This window comes from Salvelinus alpinus, chromosome 36 (genome assembly GCF_045679555.1).
Source record: "Salvelinus alpinus chromosome 36, SLU_Salpinus.1, whole genome shotgun sequence".
Classification (NCBI taxonomy): domain Eukaryota; kingdom Metazoa; phylum Chordata; class Actinopteri; order Salmoniformes; family Salmonidae; genus Salvelinus; species Salvelinus alpinus.
This window is the reverse complement of record NC_092121.1, coordinates 16,413,838-16,438,725: the sequence shown is the minus strand read 5'-3', so window position 1 is coordinate 16,438,725 and position 24,888 is coordinate 16,413,838. Positions and strand designations below refer to the sequence as shown.

Here is a 24,888-nt window from a genome sequence, read left to right as displayed (position 1 = left end):
TGACACACAAAGACAAAGACACAGAAACAGGAACAATCACCCACAACCCACAATACAAAACAGGCTACCTAAATATGGTTCCCAATCAGAGACAATGACGAACACCTGCCTCTGATTGAGAACCATATCAGGCCAAACACATAGAAATAGACAAACTAGACATACAACATAAAATGCCCACTCAGATCACACCCTGACCAAACAAAACATAGAAACATACAAAGCAAACTATGGTCAGGGTGTGACACAGACAGATGTTCCATGAATATCTCAGCCAGGCCCTGTGGTATTTTCGGTGCACCTTGACAAAACAACATCCAGGAGTTTCTCTATTTTATTTATTTAACCTTTATTTAACTAGGCAAGTCAGTAAGAACAAATTCTTATTTACGATGACGGTCTACCAAAAGGCCTCCTGCAGGGATGGGGGCTGGGATAAAAAATAATAATTTTAAAACACCTTAATTTGACCTTCATTACCGAGGCAGAGAACACAGGGACAAACACAGTGGTGGGCCGTCAGGGCCTGCAAGGCCTTCTCTGCTGGCCTAAACATCATCAGAATATAATTTTTTTTTTAATATATTTTCCCACAAATATGTATTAAATTATTCCCCAGAGTAAGAGTTATACTCTTCATTTCATAGCTTTCCTCTTGGTTGCACTGCTTCCAGCCCCAGGTTGAGATTTGGAGGGCTGGTCTTTATGTTAGATCTTTTATCCAATCATATTCAGCCATCATGTGTTGCCAGGGGTCTAAAATCTGCCCTCAGGCCTTCAGAATCAACAGTGCGGGCGCTTGTAGCTTATAGTGAATGGAAATAAAAATTTAGTGTCAACCAATCAGCTTTAGAGTTGGCTATTGTACGCCTGCTAGCTGGCTCCAGTGTTACACAGGAGCCAGCTAGCAGGCGTAGTGCGTGCACGTCTTTTGATTGGATTACCAATATTGAGAGGCAGGTCCTATGGGCAGGTCTATGCAGATCTAGGAAACTGAATTTGATAAACGAATTAATTCGCGTACTACTAAGCTGTTTTTTCAACCCACAATGGCGGAAGGAGGAGAAGATATCGATTTGGTCGAGGATATAATTATAACGCCATTCTCAAGACGAACTTTTCAAGAAAAGTTAGACATTGTAAGGAGAGGTCGCCCGACGCCACAAAGCCTGTCACAGGCGGGAAAGCCACTTTCAAAGTTTCAACTACGAGCGCTGTTAATGGCTCACAGGCTCCGAGAAGCACTGCAAACTGTACTGCTGGGAATGCCTATTATTTGCAAGTGATCGATTTGGTGTTTGGAGCCACACTGGCTTTGCAAACTTGAGTTGTCTAACCAAGGCAGCAACGAGACGCCAAAGTACGGCTGGGCACTTACAAGCAATTGTGCTTTTGAAAACTTTTGGGGACACCGGAGTGGATCTACAGCTCAAAAAACAAGCGCGCAGGGCAACGGAGCTGCACAATGAAAAGGTGAAGGGAAATATTGAAAAGACTCATTGATTGTGTCATGTTTTTGGGTAAACACTGTTTACCCAAAAATGTCAATTTGTCAATTTCAAGGTGACGCAACGCCTGGTTATACTGCGTTTCTGTCTAAATGTATAGTGTCTAGAGCCATGGCATCATAATGATGGTAATAAGAGGTGGATTAATTCGGGTGGGACTGTGTAGTACCTCACTGAAGGCCCAGGCCCTAGGCCCACGGCACGCCACTGGACAAACAGGAAGGGAACAAATTAGGCTGACATTTTTGTTTTTCCCTTCTTTCTCGGCTCCAATTACCCATGACCCAGAGAGAGCAAGGGAACCAGAATGATGCTGTTAGCCCTCACCTGGTCAATGAAAGAGTCCGTAGCTATTAGACCAGGGTCAACTCAGTTCTCCACCACACCACACTCACATGTTACGGCCATGCTCTCCCTTATGTTTACCTAATTACTCTGCTCTAACTCCACAACGGAGATTTTATTAACTAAAGAGCACACCCAAGTCAAACAGAATATTGAATCAATATAACCAGCTCTGCAGTTAAATGAGAATAGTACAACTTCTGGTTAACAAGCTGTTAAAAGAGGACTGTTCCTTTTAGGTCATTGTACCAAAAGTCTAGATACAAAACTAAATAATAGCCTTATCCTTACCTATGTCTGACAGTCTGAGTTGTTGAGAACACTGACCGACAACAGCCCCAAAATGTTGTGATTGTGGTGTGAATGAAATAGAGCTTCACCTTTATGTGGTCATTCATCAAGCGTATTAGGCTCTTAAAAATGCATTGTGTGCAGACTCACTTGCTTTCACTGTCAGACTTCATTTGTCACCGTCTAAGAGAAAGTCACCTTCGTCAGAAAAAACAAAACAGTTTTAAATTAAACCACACAACAAAACAAACTCAGGAGTAAGTACTTAATCAGGGGGGAAAAACTGATTAGAATGGAATTGATCTTCCTGCTCTGGAGATTCACGGTGTGTGTGTGTGTGTGCACAAGTGTGCCCGTGTGACGTGTCAAATATACAGACACACTTTTGTCTAAAATGTCTTCCTTTCATCCTGTCATGGTTACATCTTCCATACCTGTCTAGAGATAATAAATAAAACATGGTAGATAGGCTTCTCTTCATTCACTAAGGCTGACAGCAGGGGCTGTTCATACAGTTGAAGTCGGAAGTTTACATACACCTTAGCCAAATACATTTAAACTCAGTTTTTCACAATTCCTGACATTTAATCCTAGTAAAAATTCCCTGTCTTAGGTCAGTTAGGATCACCACTTTATTTTAAGAATGTGAAATGTCAGAATAATAGTAGAGAGAATGATTTATTTCAGCTTTTATTTATTTCATCACATTCCCAGTGGGTCAGAAGTTTACATACACTCAATTAGAATTTGGTAGCATTGCCTTTAAATTGTTTAACTTGGGTCAAACGTTTCAGGTAGCCTTCCACAAGCTTCCCGCAATAAGTTGGGTGAATTTTGGCCCATTCCTCCTGACAGAGCTGGTGTAACTGAGTCATGTTTGTAGGCCTCCTTGCTCCCACACGCTTTTTCAGTTCTGCCCACACATTTTCTATAGGATTGAGGTCAGGGCTTTGTGATGGCCACTCCAATACCTTGACTTTGTTGCCCTTAAGCCATTTTGCCACAACTTTGGAATTATGCTTGGGGTCATTGTCCATTTGGAAGACCCACTTGCGACCAAGCTTTAACTTCCTGACTGACGTCTTGAGATGTTGCTTGAATATATCCACATAATTTTACTTCCTCATGATCCCATCTATTTTGTGAAGTGCACCAGTCCCTCCTGCAGCAAAGCACCCCCACAACATGATGCTGCCACCCCCCGTGCTTCACGGTTGGGATGGTGTTCTTCATCTTGCAAGACTCCCCCTTTTTCCTCCAAACATAACGATGGTCATTATGGCCAAACTGTTATATTTTTGTTTCATCAGACCAGAGGACATTTCTCCATAAAGTATGATCTTTGTCCCCATGTGCAGTTGCAAACCGTAGTCTGGCTTTTTAATGGCGGTTTTGGAGCATGGTTTCTTCCTTGCTGAGCGGCCTCTCAGGTTATGTCGATATAGGACTAGTTTACCTGTGGATATAGATACGTTTGTACCCGTTTCCTCCAGCACCTTCACAAGGTCCTTTGCTGTTGTTCTGGGATTGATTTGCACTTTTCGCACCAAGGTACGTTCATCTCTAGGAGACAGAACTCGTCTCGTTCCTGAGCGGTATGACGGCTGCGTGGTCCCATGGTGTTTATACTTGCGTACTATTGTTTGCACAGATGAATGTGGTACCTTCAGGAGTTTGGAAATTGCTCCCAGGGATGAACCAAAATTGTGGAGGTCTACTATTTTTTTTCTGAGGTCTTGGCTGATTTATTTTGATTGTTCCATGATGTCAAGCAAAGAGGCACTGAGTTTGAAGGTAAGCCTTGAAATACATCCACAGGTACACCTCCAATTGAGTCAAATTATGTCAATTAGCCTATCAGAAGCTTCTAAAGCCATGACATCATTTTATGGAATTTTTCAAGCTGTTTAAAGGCACAGTCAACTTATTGTATGTAAACTTCTGACCCACTGGAATTGTGATACAGTGAATTATAAGTGAAATAATTTGTCTGTACACAATTGTTGGAAAAATTACTTGTGTCATGCACAAAGTAGATGACCTAACCGACTTGCCAAAACTATAGTTTGTTAACAAGCAATTTGAGGAGTGGTTGAAAAACGAGTATTAATGACTCCAACCTAAGTGTATGTAAACTTCCGACTTCAACTGTACATACATAGATTGCACATCCATTTAAATGAAATCCCCAGACTGGACCAGTTTGGCAACAACATGACTCAAAGGAGAGGGAGGGAGATCTGTAATATACAGAAACACTTCAAAGAACATCTCCCTTATTTTCCTGGTAATAACTGTTATAGAATGCTGAAAGACAGCATATGCTCACCCTACAGTAATGCTAGGGATTGAAATAATTCAACAACAGCAAAAAAAATATGTAGAAGTCATTCATAGTTTTCAATCTCAAGAGTAATTCTATTGATGCATTTGTTCGGCGGGAGCATGAGGCTTACAGAGACGGTCTCTCAACCAGAGTAGAGGCTATAAAGCAGGTGCCAAGTTCGAGGGAGGCTCTCCCTGCCGCTGGGCTTTGAGTCTAGGGGAACTGGAACGTAGCTTCACAATAATGACGTTTCTCACACGTTTCGCCCATAAATCATCATTATGGAAACTAACACCCCTCCCACACAGTACATTTTAGAATTATTTTATATATGTTCGCAATCTATTGTTCATCAGCTACCTCTATTTATTGCTCCAGCGACTAGCCTATCCCCTGGAGGTGAACAGGCTAATGTGTTTTCACCAAGTCCTGCGCTGTTAGTGGTTTCATCAGCCAGTTTGCCGATAGTATCTGTGTGCTAATATGGGCCGTTGCCATGTCATTCCTCATCTACTGGTTAATAAAGGGCCCATTTAACAAGAACTAATCTCCTTTAACGACTCCATTTCGTAAATGCCACAACACAATCGATTTTATGAACAAATTCTAATTAGATAGCCATACCGTTGCAAGCTGAGGGCGGAGCACTGGTCGGCTAGTCTCATTTCACAGTCACTGTGCCTCCACCCCCGTTTTGAACTAGCTCGCCCCAAATGGGACTGGTCACATAGATGGACAGCAAACAGACTTTCACTCTATTTTCTTTTTTTATGGTTCGCTGTGCTATGGGTTGTTAGAAACGGAAAAAAGAATTAGCTTACATTCACCACTTTTTTCATAACACTTATGTTTCTTGCCAGCTAGGATGAGAAACATCTGTTCATAGGAAGAATTAATTAGATCAGTGTAGTACTTTTCCGAGCAGCTTTGCATGAGCAGTTACTAATTGTCTGCTCTCTCATTGACTTTTAGTAGGGACACATATTAACGTTATAGGTCCTGAGAGTCTGGCGTCTGAACTACAACGGTTTCCTGCAGCCCGTCATCAGAGCCTCTGAGGTGAGGACAGATAATAAGTTCAGAAACCAGAGGGGCTCCTAGTGGGTTAATAAGGCATGTATGACTCAATGGTGTGAAGTGAATATTGCCCTGGTTGGCAATATAATGCCATAGTACTAATCAAATTCCAACTTGGTTTATTGATCACTCCAGCTAAGATTAATTTAGCTGAGAGCTCTTACTGCCTGGAGACTGTTAGATCTGAATCTGAGCCGCATGTAATTTAGATTGAAATACAAGTGTTCAGATAGATGAAAGCCTTGCCAAAGGGCACTCCCACATAAGTTATTATTTTGCGTTTCATCCAGACCTTTCCAGAAAAGAACATGTCCCTCTCTGCGAAGCACTGTGAGAGCCTGTGTTCTTCTTTCTGAAAATAATATTAACCTTTTACTGTAGTGGGCTATATCAGGGTCACACAGAGTGTTTCTTGGTCGTCTTAAACAAATCTGCTTTGAAACAAACGTATACACCTCACACATGGTTCTGGGCTTAAAAAAAAGAAGACAGCTGTATGTACCATGTCAGATGTAGAGTTGAAATGTATTACATTTTGAGTTTGCCTCCCAATATTACACTTTATATACATCACAGAAGACTGAAATATAGCAACACTTTTTGTTTTTTAATAATGTTTATTAATTATGGAATAATGACAAATATTAATAACATTCCACTTATGAAGCCACTAGAGGGCGATTTGGTCATTTGACTGCAGGAAACTACAATAGCATGAGACATGCTATGCGTCATTGCGAGCTAACATAACAATCGTGAGCAGTCATCCTCCTAGTTTTTGGGCAGTAATGCTCATCAAAATGTTTGTGGCATGGATCATGAAATCTAGTCAATTTAAACAAATCTATCAATGGAAAATTGGCAAAAGATAGAAAAACATGGCCACCATTGTGGCGTAGACAACAGCAAAGCATCATCCATGCCCTGTGTGTGCATACAGTACGCTGTAATCCAGTAAGGCTTCAGACACACAAACATGATACAGTTTAATGCTTGTGTTTGCCATGCCATGCTTTGCCTAATGTCAACCTCTGTGTTGCCTTTGCTACTGTGGCTGTCTGTGGGCATCCTTTCCTCAGCCTCCTGTGGTGGGTGTGGATTTGGGCTGACACTCCAGCAGCATCACAGAGGGATGGCTCTGTATTGTGTCTCATCACACTGCGCTAATCCTGCAGACACACTCGCTCCAACATCCGGATGATGTATTTATTAGCCTTGTGAAAATTCCTCATTTGTTATTTAAACAGTGCGTATATGTTTGGACTGATTAAGTAAATTCATGACTTAATCGTGAGACGAAATCAATACCTGCCAAGTATGTGTAATAGATGACTAAGTGTGTGTGTGTGTGTGTGTATGCCTGGTGTGTGTGTGTGTATGCCTGGTGTGTGTATGCCTGTTGTGTGTGTGTGTGTGAGTGATGAGATGAGATGCCAGGTGAGGGGGGAGTAGAGGAAAAAGGACTGCTGCTGAGGAGAGAGAGAGTAGGATGAGATAAAGAAAGTGCTATAGTCTAGGGTTGGGAATTGCCAGGGACTTCATGGTACGATATTATCACCATACTTAGGGGCCGATACGATATGTATTGCAATTCTCACGATTCTACAGTATATGTACTGTGTGAGAGCAGAATTACAAGATTATAACACTGTTATTGCATCAAATGGTTGTTTTATGCAACAGAATAGAGTTCTTAGTACTCTACTGTGTCTGTGAACTGAGAGTGGGCCCCTGGGGATCAGTGCTGACAGTAGATTTACGATGCCTTAGGTGATAAACCTAACAAGCCACATTCCACTCATGTGAGGCAGATTGCTCTGGTCTGACTGGAAGGTACCATGGAGAGATGGCGCCGGTATGGATAATGATGAGGGGAACCTTGTTTTGGGGGCAAGATCCTGGTTTCCACACAATGAGAACAGTCTTTACAGCAGATACTGTCTGCTGTGAATTATTAATTTATTTCATACGAATCCTAACCTTGTGACCCATTCCACACATCTTTTGTCATGTAGACTAAGGGGGAGTACCTTTACTATAGAAGATAGTTGTATCCTTTGTGTCGGGGCTCTCAACAAATCATCTAGGGGTGGTTCGTCGACCAGCCATCATTATTGCAGATCACTCACATCATTCACGTGTGTGTGTGTGACCTGCTCTCCTTATTAATAAGTGAATAAAGTCTTAAGTATAACTCTGACTTGTGTGATAAGTTTGTCTCTCCTCATTTGATAATAAAGAAATAACCACCACAATTGTGATTTGATACTTGCGATTTTATTGCGATTTGATGTTCCAAACATAATGCCCATTATATGTCTGCTGCAGAGGATGCTGGTGGGAGTAGCTTTAGGAGGATGGGCTCATTGTAATGGCTGGAATGGAACAAAGGGCACAGAGTCCAACGTTGTTTCCAGATGTTTTATACCATTCCAATAATTCCATCCTAGTCTTTACAATGAGCCTGTCCTCCTATAGCTCCTCCCACCAGCCTCCTCTGGTCTGCTGCAGAGAGACAAGAGAGAGCATGAGAAAATGAGTTTTGATCAGTCATGGAAATAAATGCTGAAAACATGTTGGCTCACTATTTAAAAAGATGGAGAACAAGCTGTAGGATGAAAAATACAGGTTTTAGCACAGGTACAGCCGACTAATGCTACCTACAGTAGCAAAAAAAGAGACAAATATCGATAAAATATATTCAATGTCTTGGCTATAACATGCACAGACAGACACACATACCTGACCCTGTATTGAATTGTTGGTGGTTTCCACATAAAACATTACATTTATGCATATCCCTATTGACAATTCAGTTTTTCAAAGGGTATTGTACAAGATTGTGTACAACTGAGAAATGTTGGTACATATAACTCGAGAGTACTGTGTGTGTGTGTGTGTGTGTGTGTGTGTGTGTGTGTGGTGATAGGTTTTCCTGGTTGAGGACCCTTGGGGTGTCAGTCCCTCCCCCCTCTCACCTGCTAGATTGGTAGATTCACACTCCCCCTAGCCCTGCTGCTCTCACTCCTCATACGAATATTCATTAACAGGAAGACTGATTGAGATTGAGTTGCTCTAGTGTACCCGGCAGCCATGGGGGAGCTGACCGAACCAGAACCTATTAGAGCCGACAACCTCTGTCACTTATCCTCTCTCTCCTCATTTCACCTGACAGCCCAGAAAGAGGAAACTATCTGCACTAATGTATCTGTCTATGCTTCTCCACGGCTTCAATTAAAAACCTGCCTCTTCCTCCTATTAACCCCACCTCCCCCTACAGACAATATACACAGACACAAACAAACCCAAAACACATTTTAGGAGAACCACAAGCAAGTTGAAGGCCAGTCTTCTTCATTGGTATGAATGGCATACATAAGCTGGAACTAGATGGGGAGCTTTTATGTAGATACTAACAATGTTTACATTCAGCATTCAGTTCACATTTGACCTCCCACCACCACCATTCTTATGTTCTGAAAATACCGGGCCACACGTTCTTTCAGGGTAAATAAGAAATCGGACCCCACCAACAACACAAAGAGGGGAACCGCTGAGTCAGGGACTCTGCACAAGGACCGCTGATAGGCTTCTGATTCAATGTAATGCACACACACATCCAGTTCTCACACACACACACTCCTTCAAACTATACATACTGACTACTGTGTTCAGCATTAGGCATTCATGTTGCCATTCAGAGGGTGAATGGGCAAAACAAAAGATTTAAGTGCCTTTGAACGGGATATGGTAGTAGGTGCCAGGCGCACTGGTTTGAGTGTGCCAAGAACTGCAACGCTGCTGGGTTTTCACACTTAAGTTTCCCCTGTGTGTAGCAACAATGGTCCACCACCCAAAGGACATCCAGCCAACTTGACACAACTGTGGGAAGCATTGGAGTCAACATGGGCCAGCATACCTGTGAAATGATTTCAACACCTTGTAGAGTCCATGCCCTAACAAATTGAGGCTGGTCAGAGGTCAAAAGGGATGCAACTCAATATTAGGAAGGTGTTCATAGTATTTTGTACACTCATTGTATACTTGAACACTCCAAGGAACTAATTCACAACATTTAAATTGGACATTTTAGTCATTTAGCAGGCGCTCTTATCCAGATTGACTTCCAGTTTGTTATACAACTCTAAAAAGGTTTGCATTGTAATTTTACATATTCGTTTCTCTTCTAGAAATAATTTTGTGAGAATGCAAGGAAAATCCCTTCATGACTGTGACAGTGTTTTCACTGGATGAAGGTTTGATCAATCAACACAGAATCAAGATGACTGTAAATCTTTTCAGCTGCTCAAGATGAGGAATCTTTGAGGTTTCTCCCTTCTCCTCTCTTCTCGGCAGAACCCCATGCCTTCTTACCCTGGTGGATGCCATCAGATCTGCTAAGAATCAAAAACATTTGTGCAGCCGCCCTACCCGTAGAACCATGGTATTTTTCTTCAGCAAAATGTCACGGCCTATCATGGAAAATAGAGTGAGAAAGATCTGTACAACATGGCTGTCGTGAGCTTTTCAAAATCCAACAGAAAAGCATCTGTCTCTTTGTCTGGCCACCCTGATGGAAACTCATGTCTTCTTTAGTCACAGCAGCTCACCTCAGTACAGCATGCTGGATCTCCTGTAATGTCTCTCTGTCCGTGGGGACTATACATGCATGCTGTAACAAAGGCCAATTATTTAAAAAAATTCAAAACCACTTCTGAGAAGACCGCCCTCTGTTTCAAGCGTGCCATTTTTCTTTCACTGAGGCAATGTATGTTTTTTTAGAGACCTGTACTGTAAAAAGCCACTTTGAGAATTCAGTTAATTGCTCTATTTTAGGTAGTGATGACTGCTGAGCTACACAATACATGGTCTATCGTTGTCATGAACGCGTCACTGAACATAGCTGCAGTGGAAGTCTTAACACGATGGATTTAACTGTATTATTAGCATTTCAATGAACATGTGAACACATTGTGACAAGATAGCCATGACATTGAATGAAGGTCAAATTAGATGTCATTTTCACTCTTGTACATCCTGCAAAATAGTTCATCAGCTCTCTCTGGTTCATCCTCACCTTAGTGGCTCCTGCCCAACCACTATGTTTTCTGACGAAATAAGTGACCTACTATGTTACAAAATGTAGGGGAAAACAACGGGTGAGAGTTCATGAGTTATTACTCCTCACTTGGCCTCCGGGCCTAATACGTGTGTGAGCCAGTCTACTTCCCTGGCCCCATATTTGCGCCAGACTCCTCCTGTTAATTAGATGTGTACCAACATCCATCAGTGGCATTTTGCTGAGAGAGCACCTTAGGCCTAGTACACAAACACACTGTGCACACAGCTACAGTGCATTAATTGAGTGACTGAGTGAATAGACACACAGAAGCTTCATAATGAGTGGTTCCTTAAAAGGATGCTACAGTACTGTACCTAGCTCTGATTGAGTGTGTATAGCTAGTCTGATAGAATAGCTACTCAGATTGAGTCTATAGAACAGCACAATGGAGCTTCTGCCTCTCATCTCTCAGCAGTACAAGGGGGATAGACAAAATATGTTTACATTCAAACTACTGTATATCAACCATTTAAACAGCATCAGCCTACCAAGGGCAAATCTTGGAGCTCATGAACTTTACCCTTTCTCCATCTACCCAACAGCCAGGCAGGGCCACGTTAATAGCCCTTATGGAAAAAGGGGTCTCCGTGAGGGAGGGCTTCAAAGACATTATTAGAAGCCCCTGGAAACCCTCTGCAGCCTTTAAGATAGAGAGGATCAAATGTTTCCCTCTTTCATAGCTTCATCCTTTCCAGGAAATAGTCCCCCACCACATCATTAGTTTCACGTTCCATGAAAGACCACCTGGATAATGCAGGTTAGCATTTATTGGGATGACTCATGTGCTGGAGGCAGCTCTGCTCAGTGGTCACTAGCTGGCCCAGCCACAAAGTCATACAACCCCAACCACACTGATAACCCTAATGGCTAACACTAACCTACATTTTGTTTTCATTCATTTTTACAATATAGCTAACTTTGACTTTGCAGCTGGCACATCTAGTGGATATCACTCAGTTCTGCATCACGGACAAGACTCACCCCCAAAAATGTTAACCTGCACCAATAATGGGGTAAACGTTTGTACAGACACATTATTTCAGTGGCCTAATGGGTGTCGCCAGGTAAAGCAACGGGACAGAAAAAGCAAATAGTACAATATTGTACTATCAATAAGAATTTAGCAACAGCAGTCACTGAGAATAGGCTACAATATATTGATTGGTATTGATGTTGACTCAGACAGGTCTGAATTGATACATATATCAATAAGTGGAGGTAACTGAAATGTAAGATTCAAACTGTCTGTATGAAACCTTAGGAATCTATTCTATTTCATTGTTGGGTATCAATTCTGTATAACATTGTGTATATCCCCAGTGTGGTCACTAATCCGACCAGGGAGAATCCTACAACAGAGCCTGTATGCCTGCTAATTCTCTCCCTGTCCACACAACAAGCCAATAAAGCCCTAGACAAACAGATCATCCAATGTAAATAGCATCAAAGCTTGCATGGCTGGATACTATACAGACAGGATCTGGGCAGAATCTACAAACGATTCATTGATTTGTAGTCCTCCCACTAGCCTACAGCAGCATCATTTATTGTATAGTAGTATACCGTATCTACTCAAATTTAATTTAGACTTCTCTGAAAGAACATTATGGACAAGATGTAATGATAGGCTCAGGCTGCCTCTAATGACTGTATTGTCTATAATGAACAGAAAACAGTAGACTGTCCTAACACAGTTTTGTTGAGGCTTTATCTTGTGGTTGCATTGTAAGTGAGTTCCATTATAAAAACAAACTGCTGAGGGAGAGTGAACTGTTCACTGGGGAACGCCTTTCATCAAGCAACCTTCTCTTCCCTACGTTAGAAACCAGTCTGTTGGGTTTCCTCATTTTTATACTTCCTCTCCCGTCCATCTACATCTAAACTCCTCCTCTATCAACTACGGGTCCGTTCATGAGCTCTACTAAAAGGCTTATTACCGTCACAGTCAATCTGGGATATATTTCTATGCTCAGTTGGTCTAATGCGTAAAAATGTCCCCCATTTACTTGATCCCTATCCTTTTTCCTTCCTCTTGCAAAACACAAATTGTGCGTGTGCACTAAAAGATCCTTATCACTAAAGCAGATTACACAGTCAACAGGCTCTCTGTGTCACTCCTGGGGCCAGAAGTAGCTGATGTGGTGTCTACTATCCTGGTGCTGCTCCAATGAACACTGACCTCCATCCTTCCCATTCAATACACACACACACACACACACACACAGACACACAGACACACAGACACACACAGACAGAAGCTCAGAGTTTACTTAGCAAGGCTTTCCCTGGTTGGGTAGCAGGCAGTGTTTAATGAGCTGAGGGCCAAATGCCTTCCCTAGACTGCAGCCTGTGAGTGGTTAATTTATCAGGCAGCGTTCCAGCCTTCCTCTGCCTGCCCACGTCCCTCTCCCAATCTCTCTCTCTCTGCTGGGGTTGGCGTGCAGCACGGCGGATTACATTATATGAAGATTATCCATCACTTATGGATTTTATCCACAGTGTGGAGGACAGAGAGTGATTCTGCTTTAGATCAGGCTTTCACACAGACAAACAAGCTGTCACTAGAGATTCCTACTGTACTGTATTATCACTGCACTGCAGCAGCATTTAGGTCTACAAGCATGCATCACTGCTGAACAAACCATAAAGCAAATCATCTGTAAAACAACAGGGATAATTCTGAGTTCTCTTGACTTTCTATTGTTCTGTTGGGTGGTTGTTACCTGATAATGCCCACATTGCCCTATGAGGATGACACAGTGTCAGAGTGACAGGCTGTAATAAAGCTGAGAGGCAACAGTGCCCAAGCTAACATTGACTCTTCTAAATGATCTGTGCACTGTGATATAAATGCAGGGGCACATAGCACAAACACAGATAACGTGCTCCGAAATTTAAGAGCCTGCTTTCCCAGAGCACGGAACACTGACTAGGGTGAATACTAAAGACCTGGAGGGGGTGACATCTTAGCAAGACTACAGGGAGGTGAGGGGAGGATAACAAGACCCACATCACCATCTCCCCAGCCCCCCTAACCCCCACCTGGTGAACAGCAGACTGATGAGGTCTGTCAGCCGGCTGCCTGCAATCAAGGGCTTCTGCTGCACTGAGCATGTTCATCCGTGTTTATTGTGTGCAGAGAACGTATGTAGTCAGAGGCTGCCAGGCTTTACCGAGAGAGAGACGCTGTAATGTCTGTTTTCTGGAGCTTACCTTCGGCCCGCATGGTGAAGGGAGTGTCTCCGGGTCGCTTGGCCGAGAACTGGCCCCCCAGGGAGGTCATTAGGAAGCACAGGCTGAAGAAGCCGATCCCCGCCACAAAGATCCTGCAGGGACAGGGACCAGGGCAGCCAGGAGACAGAGAGCAAGACTCAGGGTTAGAACTCAGGGGGAACAATAAGAGAAAAAATAGGGAGTTAAGGCAGGGGAGAAGAGAAGAGGGGGGGGGTCAACTGTCAGAATGAAAGCAAAAGAGCTGTACAGTACAAAAGGAATGGGGCACAAGAAGATGATGCAAAATAACAAAGAAACTTAAAGATGACAAGTTTGAATTCGATGCCCATTGGTCTAACGCGTTGCAATTCTTTTCATGGGGTTAGTCATGGGCATCTCACATAGCTCGGCAAACGGGAGCTGATGGCATCATGAAAACAAATTATTTTACTTTGTTTTTTTGAGTCCACTTCGGTTTCACTTAGTGTTTTGATCCTATCACTGTATTTCTTGCCATTTAACAGAGTGCAGAGAATCCAATTGTCGAGACTAGAGATGGATGAATTATCAATCTTAACTAATCTACCTACGGCAATGCTGGGGATCTGGTTGTGGACAAAGGTAAATGGCATATTACATACAGTACATGGGTCTTGTGTACTACACAATGCATGAAAAGTCAACTGAAAAATTATAACATTAAGGATTACAGTTGCATATTTGTGACTGCAACCACAATCACTGTAGACATTTTCAAATGTTCAGAATGGTGGGTGGAAATGAATGCTCATAACCAGATGCCTTTCAAACTGTAGATGACATCCTTGCGTGAGAAAAGTGTTCCACTGAGAAATGCTCATGCAAATGTTGAAATATTTGAAACCCTTCCCATCCATTCCTCCAGAGGAGAGCTAGATCTACATATTACACACCACAGCTCACATCACTTGCTGCTCATTTAACACAGGTTATGATATTGCTTTCTTTCTTCTCATCCTAAGGGTAGCCCTTTAAAAGAGAGCTTTATTTAATTCAGAGGAAATATTATACTCTTACTGCCTAAGAGCGATGTCATACTCCATCACTGTCCAATATTTGGGCTAATGGTGAAGAGCTGAGTATTGCGCTCATGAAAGTTAAAACCAGTGTGAGCAGAAATACACATAACTAGTTGATATCACCTACTGTACGCTGATGATCTGCTCCTTTGTGTGTTTGCATGCCACTGAACACATTCTACACACCAATTAACTCATTCACAGTAGACACTAGGCACAAGCCTAACTGCTTTTAGAGTGCTGGCAGAGTTCAGGTTTACCATAGCAATCAGAGTATGCCCAAGAGCTCAAACAATGCAGTGATCCATATTGACTCAAGTATCAAGTGCATAGGCCTACTGTATAGGTACATGCATGTCATTCTATGTACAGGGGAAAATACAGGCAAACTACTGTAGAAATATGTAGTTCAAATTTAGTCTTGTTGTGCACTATCTGCAATGCACCTTGATCTGTTATGCCGTTAGCCTACTCCTTGCTTTTATGAGGTTGTCATAACATGTTTCTGACATGACAGATCCATTTTCACACCTCTATGACATCACAGGTGTGTACTCCTGTCAAGGCAACCTGACCACTGTGAGTTTGTTGTAGTCTACTCATGACGTTCCCATTTTCATAAGGTAAAAAAAATAAAAATACAACTCAATTTCAGGCTACACAGAGAGAGAACACTGCCTGTACATCGAGACCACAAGAACAGTAGCCTACATGTAAATGCTTACCTGAATGGTTTGAACGTCAGAAGACATCTTCTCACCATAGTTGAATAGTCTGTGTTCACAGCACTCATTTTCCGGAGAAGGAGAAAACGCAAAGAGCCCCCAACATTGTGTATATTTCACAAAGTGTCCTAAGCGCAAACATAAACATAGTAATTATTAACTAATAGAGCTTTAAAAATATCGATACATCGACTTCGGAATCGGATAACCAATAGTGCACGTGCTTGGTTCAGTAAAGTTCGGCAGGAATACACTCCGCTTACCCAGCTGCATACAATAGTTTGCTTCCGCTGAGTTTAAATTAGTCCGTAAATGAACCCTGACTCTGGAGTCCTAGCCGTTCTGTTGGAAAAACACAAGTAATATTGTTCACTCCTCTCCTTGTTAACATGGTAAACGTGTATGTGTTTCAAGTTGGGAAAAGGGTAGCAGAGTTATCGAGCGTAAAAGTCCATTGCTCACCGGTGAGCACACAATGTGTGCTAGACTCAATTCGCTTTCTGGCGGTGTATTTCCAGATTGTGCAAGTAGCCTAGTCTTCAGTGCAGCGCCATCTAACGAGTGATGCATACAATCAAAAGTTTCAGTATTGCAGGACAAATGACTCCTGTTTTCATAAAAATGTCCTAGTCAGCCCTGCACAGAAGCCCAAATCAAAATAGCAGTGAATTAGTCTCTAGAATAGAAAGCCAACATCATAGATAGCCTAGTTCCTACAGTTTTCATTTAAAAGCACACAAGCTATTCAAAAGAAATACATGTTTAGTCTTTGGACAGTATAATTTACTTTAAACTTAGAATAGAAAGCCAACATCATTGATAAACTGTAGGAACTAGGCTTCATTTAAAAGCACACAAGCTATTAAAAAAAAATACATGTTTAGTCTTTGGACAGTATAATTTATTTTAAACTTACATACCAGCTTTTTTCACATCCGTTGACGCTGTGGCCTACTTTTTTACTTTCAGCACCATGGCCAGTTCCCTTAGCCGTCAGCAGCTGAGCAGACATAAACTCAGCAAAAAAAGAAACGTCCCTTTTTCAGGACCCTGTCTTTCAAAGATAATTCGTAAAACTCCAAATAACTTCACAGATCTTCATTGTAATTAACACAGTTGACAGTGAGAGGGCATTTCTTTTTTTGCTGAGTTTATCAACAGCAGCACTCAATGGTCTGAATGGGAGGACACTCAAACCAAGTCTCTTATCGACAGCTGCAGTGTGACTGGTAGGACTAGGACCTGACGCATTTGCATCAGTGAAGAGTTTGCACCTGTTAGACTAGCCTGCTTTGGCCCATTCTATGAATCCAATTGCTAAGAATCTACTCTACTATTCTAATATATAGCTAGGTAATTATGGGCAGAAGTTACTCACAAAGTTGAATGATCTCACCTTTCCACAATGTATCCTTTATCCTCCCTCTGGCTTTTTGTAACCTAGTGAAAATGTTTTATATAAAATATGATAACTAATGATATGAGACCTGAAAACTGGAGGAGAGATAGATGAAACCGATTGTCAAAATCCCTAGATTTCATTCAGACACCCATGAAAATGTGTGACCAGCCTGACCACTTGTGCTCCTGCAGGACTAGTCAGAGAGGAGAGAGAGAGGAGTTTGTCATTGGGTTAAGGCAATAAATCACAGAGAAGAGACAGAAAGACAGAGAGGAGGCGGCCATTCTTGAGGTCACCCAGGGCCATCCCTACTATGACAGAGAGCAATCTACATCCCTGCTGCTATGGCAACCATTTTCATGCAGCCCTATGAGCCCTGAATCAGACAGACACTGGCAGGCCTGGTACGGTCATGGTGTGGAGAATGGCATTATACCCAAGCTCTGGCTTCAAAGGCATTGACAGTCAGCTCACATTCATTTAAGATGACAAGTTCAACCCTTCACATTATTTTGTAGAAAAAAGGAGGAAGGGAAGCGCTGCTAAGGTACACAATAGTAGGTTTTGATAGACAGAAGCTGCTAAGGTACACAATAGTAGGTTTTGATAGACAGAAGCTGCTAAGGTACCCAATAGTAGGTTTTGATAGACAGAAGCTGCTAAGGTACACAATAGTATGTTTTGATAGACAGAAGCTGCTAAGGTACACAATAGTAGGTTTTGGTAGACAGAAGCTGCTAAGGTACACAATAGTATGTTTTGATAGACAGAAGCTGCTAAGGTACACAATAGTAGGTTTTGATAGACAGAAGCTGCTAAGGTACACAATAGTATGTTTTGATAGACAGAAGCTGCTAAGGTACACAATAGTATGTTTTGATAGACAGAAGCTGCTAAGGTACACAATAGTAGGTTTTGATAGACAGAAGCTGCTAAGGTACACAATAGTAGGTTTTGATAGACAGAAGCTGCTAAGGTACACAATAGTAGGTTTTGGTAGACAGAAGGATAACATTCATTTTCTCGACCTTGACATCAGTAAAAATGACAACGTTTGTTTGCACACATCAATCTTAAGGAAGCCTACAGATGGGAATAACATTCTGAGGGGAGACAGCTACCACCCCAAAAGGCTAAAAGAGAACATTCCATATGGCCAATTCCAAAGAGTCCGCAGAATCAGGAAAAAGACTACAGCTGAATTGGAGAATCGCTTCTTGAACCAGGGTTACAGCGCTCAGGTCCTGAAAGATCCAGGTTTAATGGCCGGACGACTTGATAGGGAGAACTTGTTGCAAAGGGGAGTGCCTCGTGATGCACCAGAGAGTGTACTTTGGTACAAAATATAGCACTGAAGCAGAGAACATTAAAAAAAAACATTAAAAATCATTGGAGAATCATCCAAAGTGATACGCTACTATGCGAAGTCTTCCCAGAGCCACCAGTCATAAGCTTTAAGAGATGTCCTACCCTAAATAACAAATTAGTCTTCCTGGTAACTCTCAAAAGACTTGGCTAGACCACAAACCCAGCAGCTCTTTTAAATGCAACCAGTGCAACCATCGCAGAAATATTGCACAGAAAAAGTATTTTGTTGACACAGCTTCTAAAACAGAGTATCACGTCAAGCATTTCGTTAACTGCAATGCTACTCATGTAATCTACAGATTCGAATGTCCATTACAAGGTATTCTACATTGGATGGACAAAGAGACACCTTCAAATCCGCCTAGCGAAACACAAGTGCGCCATACGGGTAGCCAATGAAGACTACCCCATGGCAAGGCACTACAAGTCCTTACACCATGGCAACCCTGCCTCCCTACAAGCTACGGGTATTGATCCTGTTCCCCTCAATTAGAAAATGGGACCGTCTTAAACAGCTAAACCAAAAGGAAAGTCTTTGGATTTACAACTACAGGCCATTAAGTACCCTGGTTTAAATGAAGATATGGATTTACAAACTACAGGCCACTAAGTACCCTGGTTTAAATTAAGATATGGATTTACAAACTACAGGCCACTGAGTACCCTGGTTTAAATTAAGATATGGATTTCTCACCTTTCCTGTAGGGTCGTAGGAGGTCCCTTTGCTGTCATCTAGTGGACATATTGCTCTATTGCCCTCGGCTATGTTTAGACTGCGGTGGTCCATGTTTGCTGTGATCTAGTGTACTATAAAATAGATGTCTCTCCTATTCTTACCACTTTGCCCAGTCATATTCAAGGTTAGAACTACTTTTCTAGAGGTTCTGATGCTTCTAGCTGTGATTTGCATGTTGATACATATCTACAGTACTTCACTTTTTAATGTGTATGGTATTGCTTACTAGGTGTTGTCCCATGAATTCTGTAACCACTCCCTCTTTAAATCAGGGTTTATTGGAAAAAGCTGTTCAAAAAAGGACATTGTATTATCATATCTTTGTACTCCCTGACGAAGGCCATGCAGCCAAAACATGTCAGAGTTTTTCATCTTTGTTTTCATTGAACATGCCATACACATAAAGGCATTTTAATTAATTACATGAGCAGTGCCTTGGTCCTACTTTCTTTTTGATGACCTTCACATTATATGTTTGGACAGGAAGGAAACTCATTGCAGAGCAGACTGACATTTGTAGCAAGATATGTCAGGACGAGATACTGTGTGTGCATGCGTGTGTGCATGCGTGCGTGCGTGCGTGCGTGTGTGAGTGCGGTTGCATCAAAATTGGCTTTAAGGCATAACATGTTAGTACTGCACAACCTTCAGGACCTGGTGTACTCAGTCACAGCGCTCAGCACAAACCATATAGTAGAAACAATAGAGCCCTAGCTAACTCTCTTTGTTCTATCTGCTGCTGTCGCTCACTACTCTGTAGTTTTATCTCAGTCTGCTTTTCATGCGAGTTCAAAACCCCTCTGGGAGGGCAATAGAACTCTTAAAAGTGATTACTTTATATTGAGCTGTGACTGTGTTAACTAGAAAAGATACCCCTATGTTTGTGTTGTTTCACAGTCCCCGATCATGTATCATGAAACTCCTTAGTTTCACTGTCATTAACAAAGATGAAAAATCAATAGCTCTCTTTCACTGAGACTTTCTAGCTCTGATCAGAATGGAATAAAGCACAGTTTAGTGGTGAGTGGCCTACATACAGACTGTAGCTCTGATCAGAATGGAATAAAACACAGTTTAGTGGTGAGTGGCCTACATACAGACTGTAGCTCTGATCAGAATGGAATAAAGCACAGTTTAGTGGTGAGTGGCCTAGATACAGACTGTAGCTCTGATCAGAATGGAATAAAGCACAGTTTAGTGGTGAGTGGCCTACATACAGACTGTAGCTCTGATCAGAATGGAATAAAACACAGTCTAGTGGTGAGTGGCCTACATACAGACTGTAGCTCTGATCAGAATGGAATAAAACACAGTTTAGTGGTGAGTGGCCTAGATACAGACTGTAGCTCTGATCAGAATGGAATAAAACACAGTTTAGTGGTGAGTGGCCTACATACAGACTGTAGCTCTGATCAGAATGGAATAAAACACAGTCTAGTGGTGAGTGGCCTACATACAGACTGTAGCTCTGATCAGAATGGAATAAAACACAGTTTAGTGGTGAGTGGCCTAGATACAGACTGTAGCTCTGATCAGAATGGAATAAAACACAGTTTAGTGGTGAGTGGCCTAGATACAGACTGTAGCTCTGATCAGAATGGAATAAAACACAGTCTAGTGGTGAGTGGCCTACATACAGACTGTAGCTCTGATCAGAATGGAATAAAACACAGTTTAGTGGTGAGTGGCCTAGATACAGACTGTAGCTCTGATCAGAATGGAATAAAACACAGTCTAGTGGTGAGTGGCCTACATACAGACTGTAGCTCTGATCAGAATGGAATAAAACACAGTTTAGTGGTGAGTGGCCTAGATACAGACTGTAGCTCTGATCAGAATGGAATAAAACACAGTCTAGTGGTGAGTGGCCTACATACAGACTGTAGCTCTGATCAGAATGGAATAAAACACAGTTTAGTGGTGAGTGGCCTACATACAGACTGTAGCTCTGATCAGAATGGAATAAAACACAGTCTAGTGGTGAGTGGCCTACATACAGACTGTAGCTCTGATCAGAATGGAATAAAACACAGTCTAGTGGTGAGTGGCCTACATACAGACTGTAGCTCTGATCAGAATGGAATAAAACACAGTTTAGTGGTGAGTGGCCTAGATACAGACTGTAGCTCTGATCAGAATGGAATAAAACACAGTCTAGTGGTGAGTGGCCTACATACAGACTGTAGCTCTGATCAGAATGGAATAAAACACAGTTTAGTGGTGAGTGGCCTAGATACAGACTGTAGCTCTGATCAGAATGGAATAAAGCACAGTTTAGTGGTGTGTGGCCTACATACAGACTATAGCTCTGATCAGAATGGAATAAAACACAGTTTAGTGGTGAGTGGCCTAGATACAGACTGTAGCTCTGATCAGAATGGAATAAAGCACAGTTTAGTGGTGAGTGGCCTAGATACAGACTGTAGCTCTGATCAGAATGGAATAAAACACAGTTTAGTGGTGAGTGGCCTAGATACAGACTGTAGCTCTGATCAGAATGGAATAAAACACAGTTTAGTGGTGAGTGGCCTAGATACAGACTGTAGCTCTGATCAGAATGGAATAAAACACAGTTTAGTGGTGAGTGGCCTAGATACAGACTGTAGCTCTGATCAGAATGGAATAAAACACAGTTTAGTGGTGAGTGGCCTACATACAGACTGTAGCTCTGATCAGAATGGAATAAAACACAGTTTAGTGGTGAGTGGCCTACATACAGACTGTAGCTCTGATCAGAATGGAATAAAACACAGTTTAGTGGTGAGTGGCCTACATACAGACTGTAGCTCTGATCAGAATGGAATAAAACACAGTTTAGTGGTGAGTGGCCTACATACAGACTGTAGCTCTGATCAGAATGGAATAAAACACAGTTTAGTGGTGAGTGGCCTACATACAGACTGTAGCTCTGATCAGAATGGAATAAAGCACAGTTTAGTGGTGAGTGGCCTACATACAGACTGTAGCTCTGATCAGAATGGAATAAAACACAGTTTAGTGGTGAGTGGCCTACATACAGACTGTAGCTCTGATCAGAATGGAATAAAACACAGTTTAGTGGTGAGTGGCCTAGATACAGACTGTAGCTCTGATCAGAATGGAATAAAACACAGTCTAGTGGTGAGTGGCCTAGATACACATTATCTGGCCTCCGTCCAGCATTTTCCCCCACAGCTCTTCTGCCAGACATCTGGGAGAAGAGGGGAGCAAGATTGGAGAGCTGCAGGGCATCCCGTCCTATAGGGAAACAAAAGCTGTGACTAACCACTGTGACACAAGAGGGAACCAAACCTCAACAGACTCAGCCTTATTAGGAGTAGAATTTTATATTGAGAAAGGCTGGGTCTTTTTGACAAGGTTTGTTGTTTCACTATAGTGTAGTTCATTTCACCCCTCCGCTGTGAATAATTCTCGGATAAATGTCTGGTATAGTATGAGACATCATTCAATATTAATTTTCCAAACATATTTCCACTTGTCTCAAAAGCTATTCAAGTTAACTTTCTTTGTGACCTACACTAAAACCAATTGATTGAAATGACAAAACTGCTAAAGCACTTCTGAAATGGGCAGGCAAATCATCTCTCTGGTTCTAAAGTGCCATCCTCAGGGTTTTTCCATTTCCTGGTGATTCTATACTTTTGAAGTCAAATTACACCCCCTGACTTGATATCTCAGACAATTAAATTTCCTCAGTGGGAGAGTTGAGAGTAACAGAGCGTGACAAGGAACTATGATGTTCTAGGTGCAATGACAACAGAAGTGGCAGTCAGACATTTGCATATGGTATAAACACCCTGGGACAGGCTGAAGCTAATTCAACTGACAGACAGATTGGAAGAAAAATACCTCTGATGTCCTAATGGCATCATAATGATGACTAACCTAGCTGGTGAGGGCATATGATGACAATTACATCTCCTGTCAACAAATAGTCAACACCAAATATATAATTTCACCAATAACAATTAGGCTATAGAAAGACCATCACAGCTAATGGTTGTGACGTACTTCCATTAAAGTGGGAAAATAAGTAGAAATGATGAGATGAAGTGAAGAGTCAACAAATTGACCTACTGTAATTCATTCTGGGGTTGATTGCTTATCAGGTGAAGTTACTAATACAGGCTAATGACACTGATAGACAGCCAATACAGTGATGTGCTGCCAGTGGCATGATGACTCATGCTGACAGTCAGAGGGAGGCCTTTATTCTCAGGGGCTCTATCGCCTCCATCACCTCTATGGGCTAATGCATCATGTACACAGTGATCGATATGGCCACAAGCAACTGGACAGAGATCACTCTGTCTGCAGTGGCTCAATGAAGACAATATGTTTCAGTGTAACATCCCACTGAGCACACTACGTCATTTCTGTTCAAATATTTTTTCTTGAACACACACAAGAATGGTGTATAGGTATAAAAGACAGGTATACAATTCTTATCTAAACATAAAAGAGCAGACAGAAACAAAAAGACCCAGAGTTCTGGGTACAAAACAAATATTACAAAACAAGACATACAGAACAAGGACAGGTAGAAAGAAAGAGGGTAGGTGTCACCCCCCACTTCTTCCCCCCCTTTATCCCTCCCCCACTTCTTCCCCCCCTTTATCCCTTCCCCTTATTCCCCTCCCGACTGCTCGGGTGGCGGTGCCAGCACATGCTGCCCAAAGGTGGATTAAAATATTACAATTGAGAGTGCGTTAAAAAGTACAAATTCACAGCGCCGAACGGTCCAAGTAAGAGAGGAAAGGCTGCCAGATTTGATCAAATGTTGATAATTTATTGTTCAGAATATATCTAATTCTTTCTAAGTGTACAGTGTTTGCCAATTCGCTGAGCCATAATTTGGTAGTGGGCGCTTCCCTCTTTTTCCAAAACAACAAGATTCGTTTTTTTGCCGAAATGAGACGAGATACGAGATGTAAGAGATGAGTTGTTTTTGAGGGTTGGTTAATCCGTTTAGGGAATCAGACACTCCCAGGATTATCAGAAGCGGGTCTGGGTCCGTTGAAGTCTCCAGAACTTCAGAGAGGATCCTAAAAATTCCACACCAGTAACCATACAAGCTAGAGCATAGGGCAAAGCAGTGGAGTAGTGTACCCTGTGCAGCCTGACATTTATCACACATAGGGGATGTATCAGGAAATATCCTATGCAGTTTGGTTTTGGAATAGTGTAATCTGTGTAGTACCTTGAATTGTATGAGATGATGTCTGGAGTTAATGGAGCAGGTGTGGATATACTCCAAGCTATCTTCCCAGTCTGCCACCGAAATGTCAGTCCCTAGTTCTTCCTCCCATTTTGCCTTAATGGCATCTGTAGAAGGTGTGCTAACAGATTGAAAAGCATCATATAAACGAGATATCAGTTTGTCTGAGGTGGGGGATGTTTTTATGCATCCGTCAAACATGGAAGGCTTAGCGTTCCCAAATGTTGGGAGGTGTTTTCTAACATAGTCTCTGATTTGTAGGTATCTGAAAAAGTTACTTCTGGGAAGTTTCCCTCAGCAACTCAAAGGAAGCAAAGGTCCCTTCTATATATAAATCCCCTATGGTACTACACTACGTAATTTCAACGTGGATAATTAATTGGGTCATATTTGGTTGAGACTTTGATAAATGAGATTACAAACTATTTTCAACCACTAAAAAAAGACAGACAAAAGTTAGTTGAATTTCCAATGTGTTATCACTATGCTTTCAACCCTC

The 24,888-nt window shown here is 42.0% G+C and overlaps 1 protein-coding gene across 1 annotated transcript in view; it reads right to left on the bottom strand.

Moving 5' to 3' along the window:
• Positions 1 to 16,207, bottom strand: part of LOC139565036 (alpha-1,6-mannosylglycoprotein 6-beta-N-acetylglucosaminyltransferase B-like) — an 88,495-nt gene extending 72,288 nt beyond the window's left edge. Inside the window, exons 1-2 of the mRNA XM_071385043.1 lie at positions 15,666 to 16,207; positions 13,883 to 13,995 (exon numbers count right to left, since the gene is read on the bottom strand). Coding sequence (XP_071241144.1) covers positions 13,883 to 13,995; positions 15,666 to 15,733 — 181 coding nt within the window. The 5' untranslated portion in view covers positions 15,734 to 16,207. The remainder of the gene's footprint in view (positions 1 to 13,882; positions 13,996 to 15,665) is intronic.
• Positions 16,208 to 24,888: the final 8,681 nt, after the last annotated feature.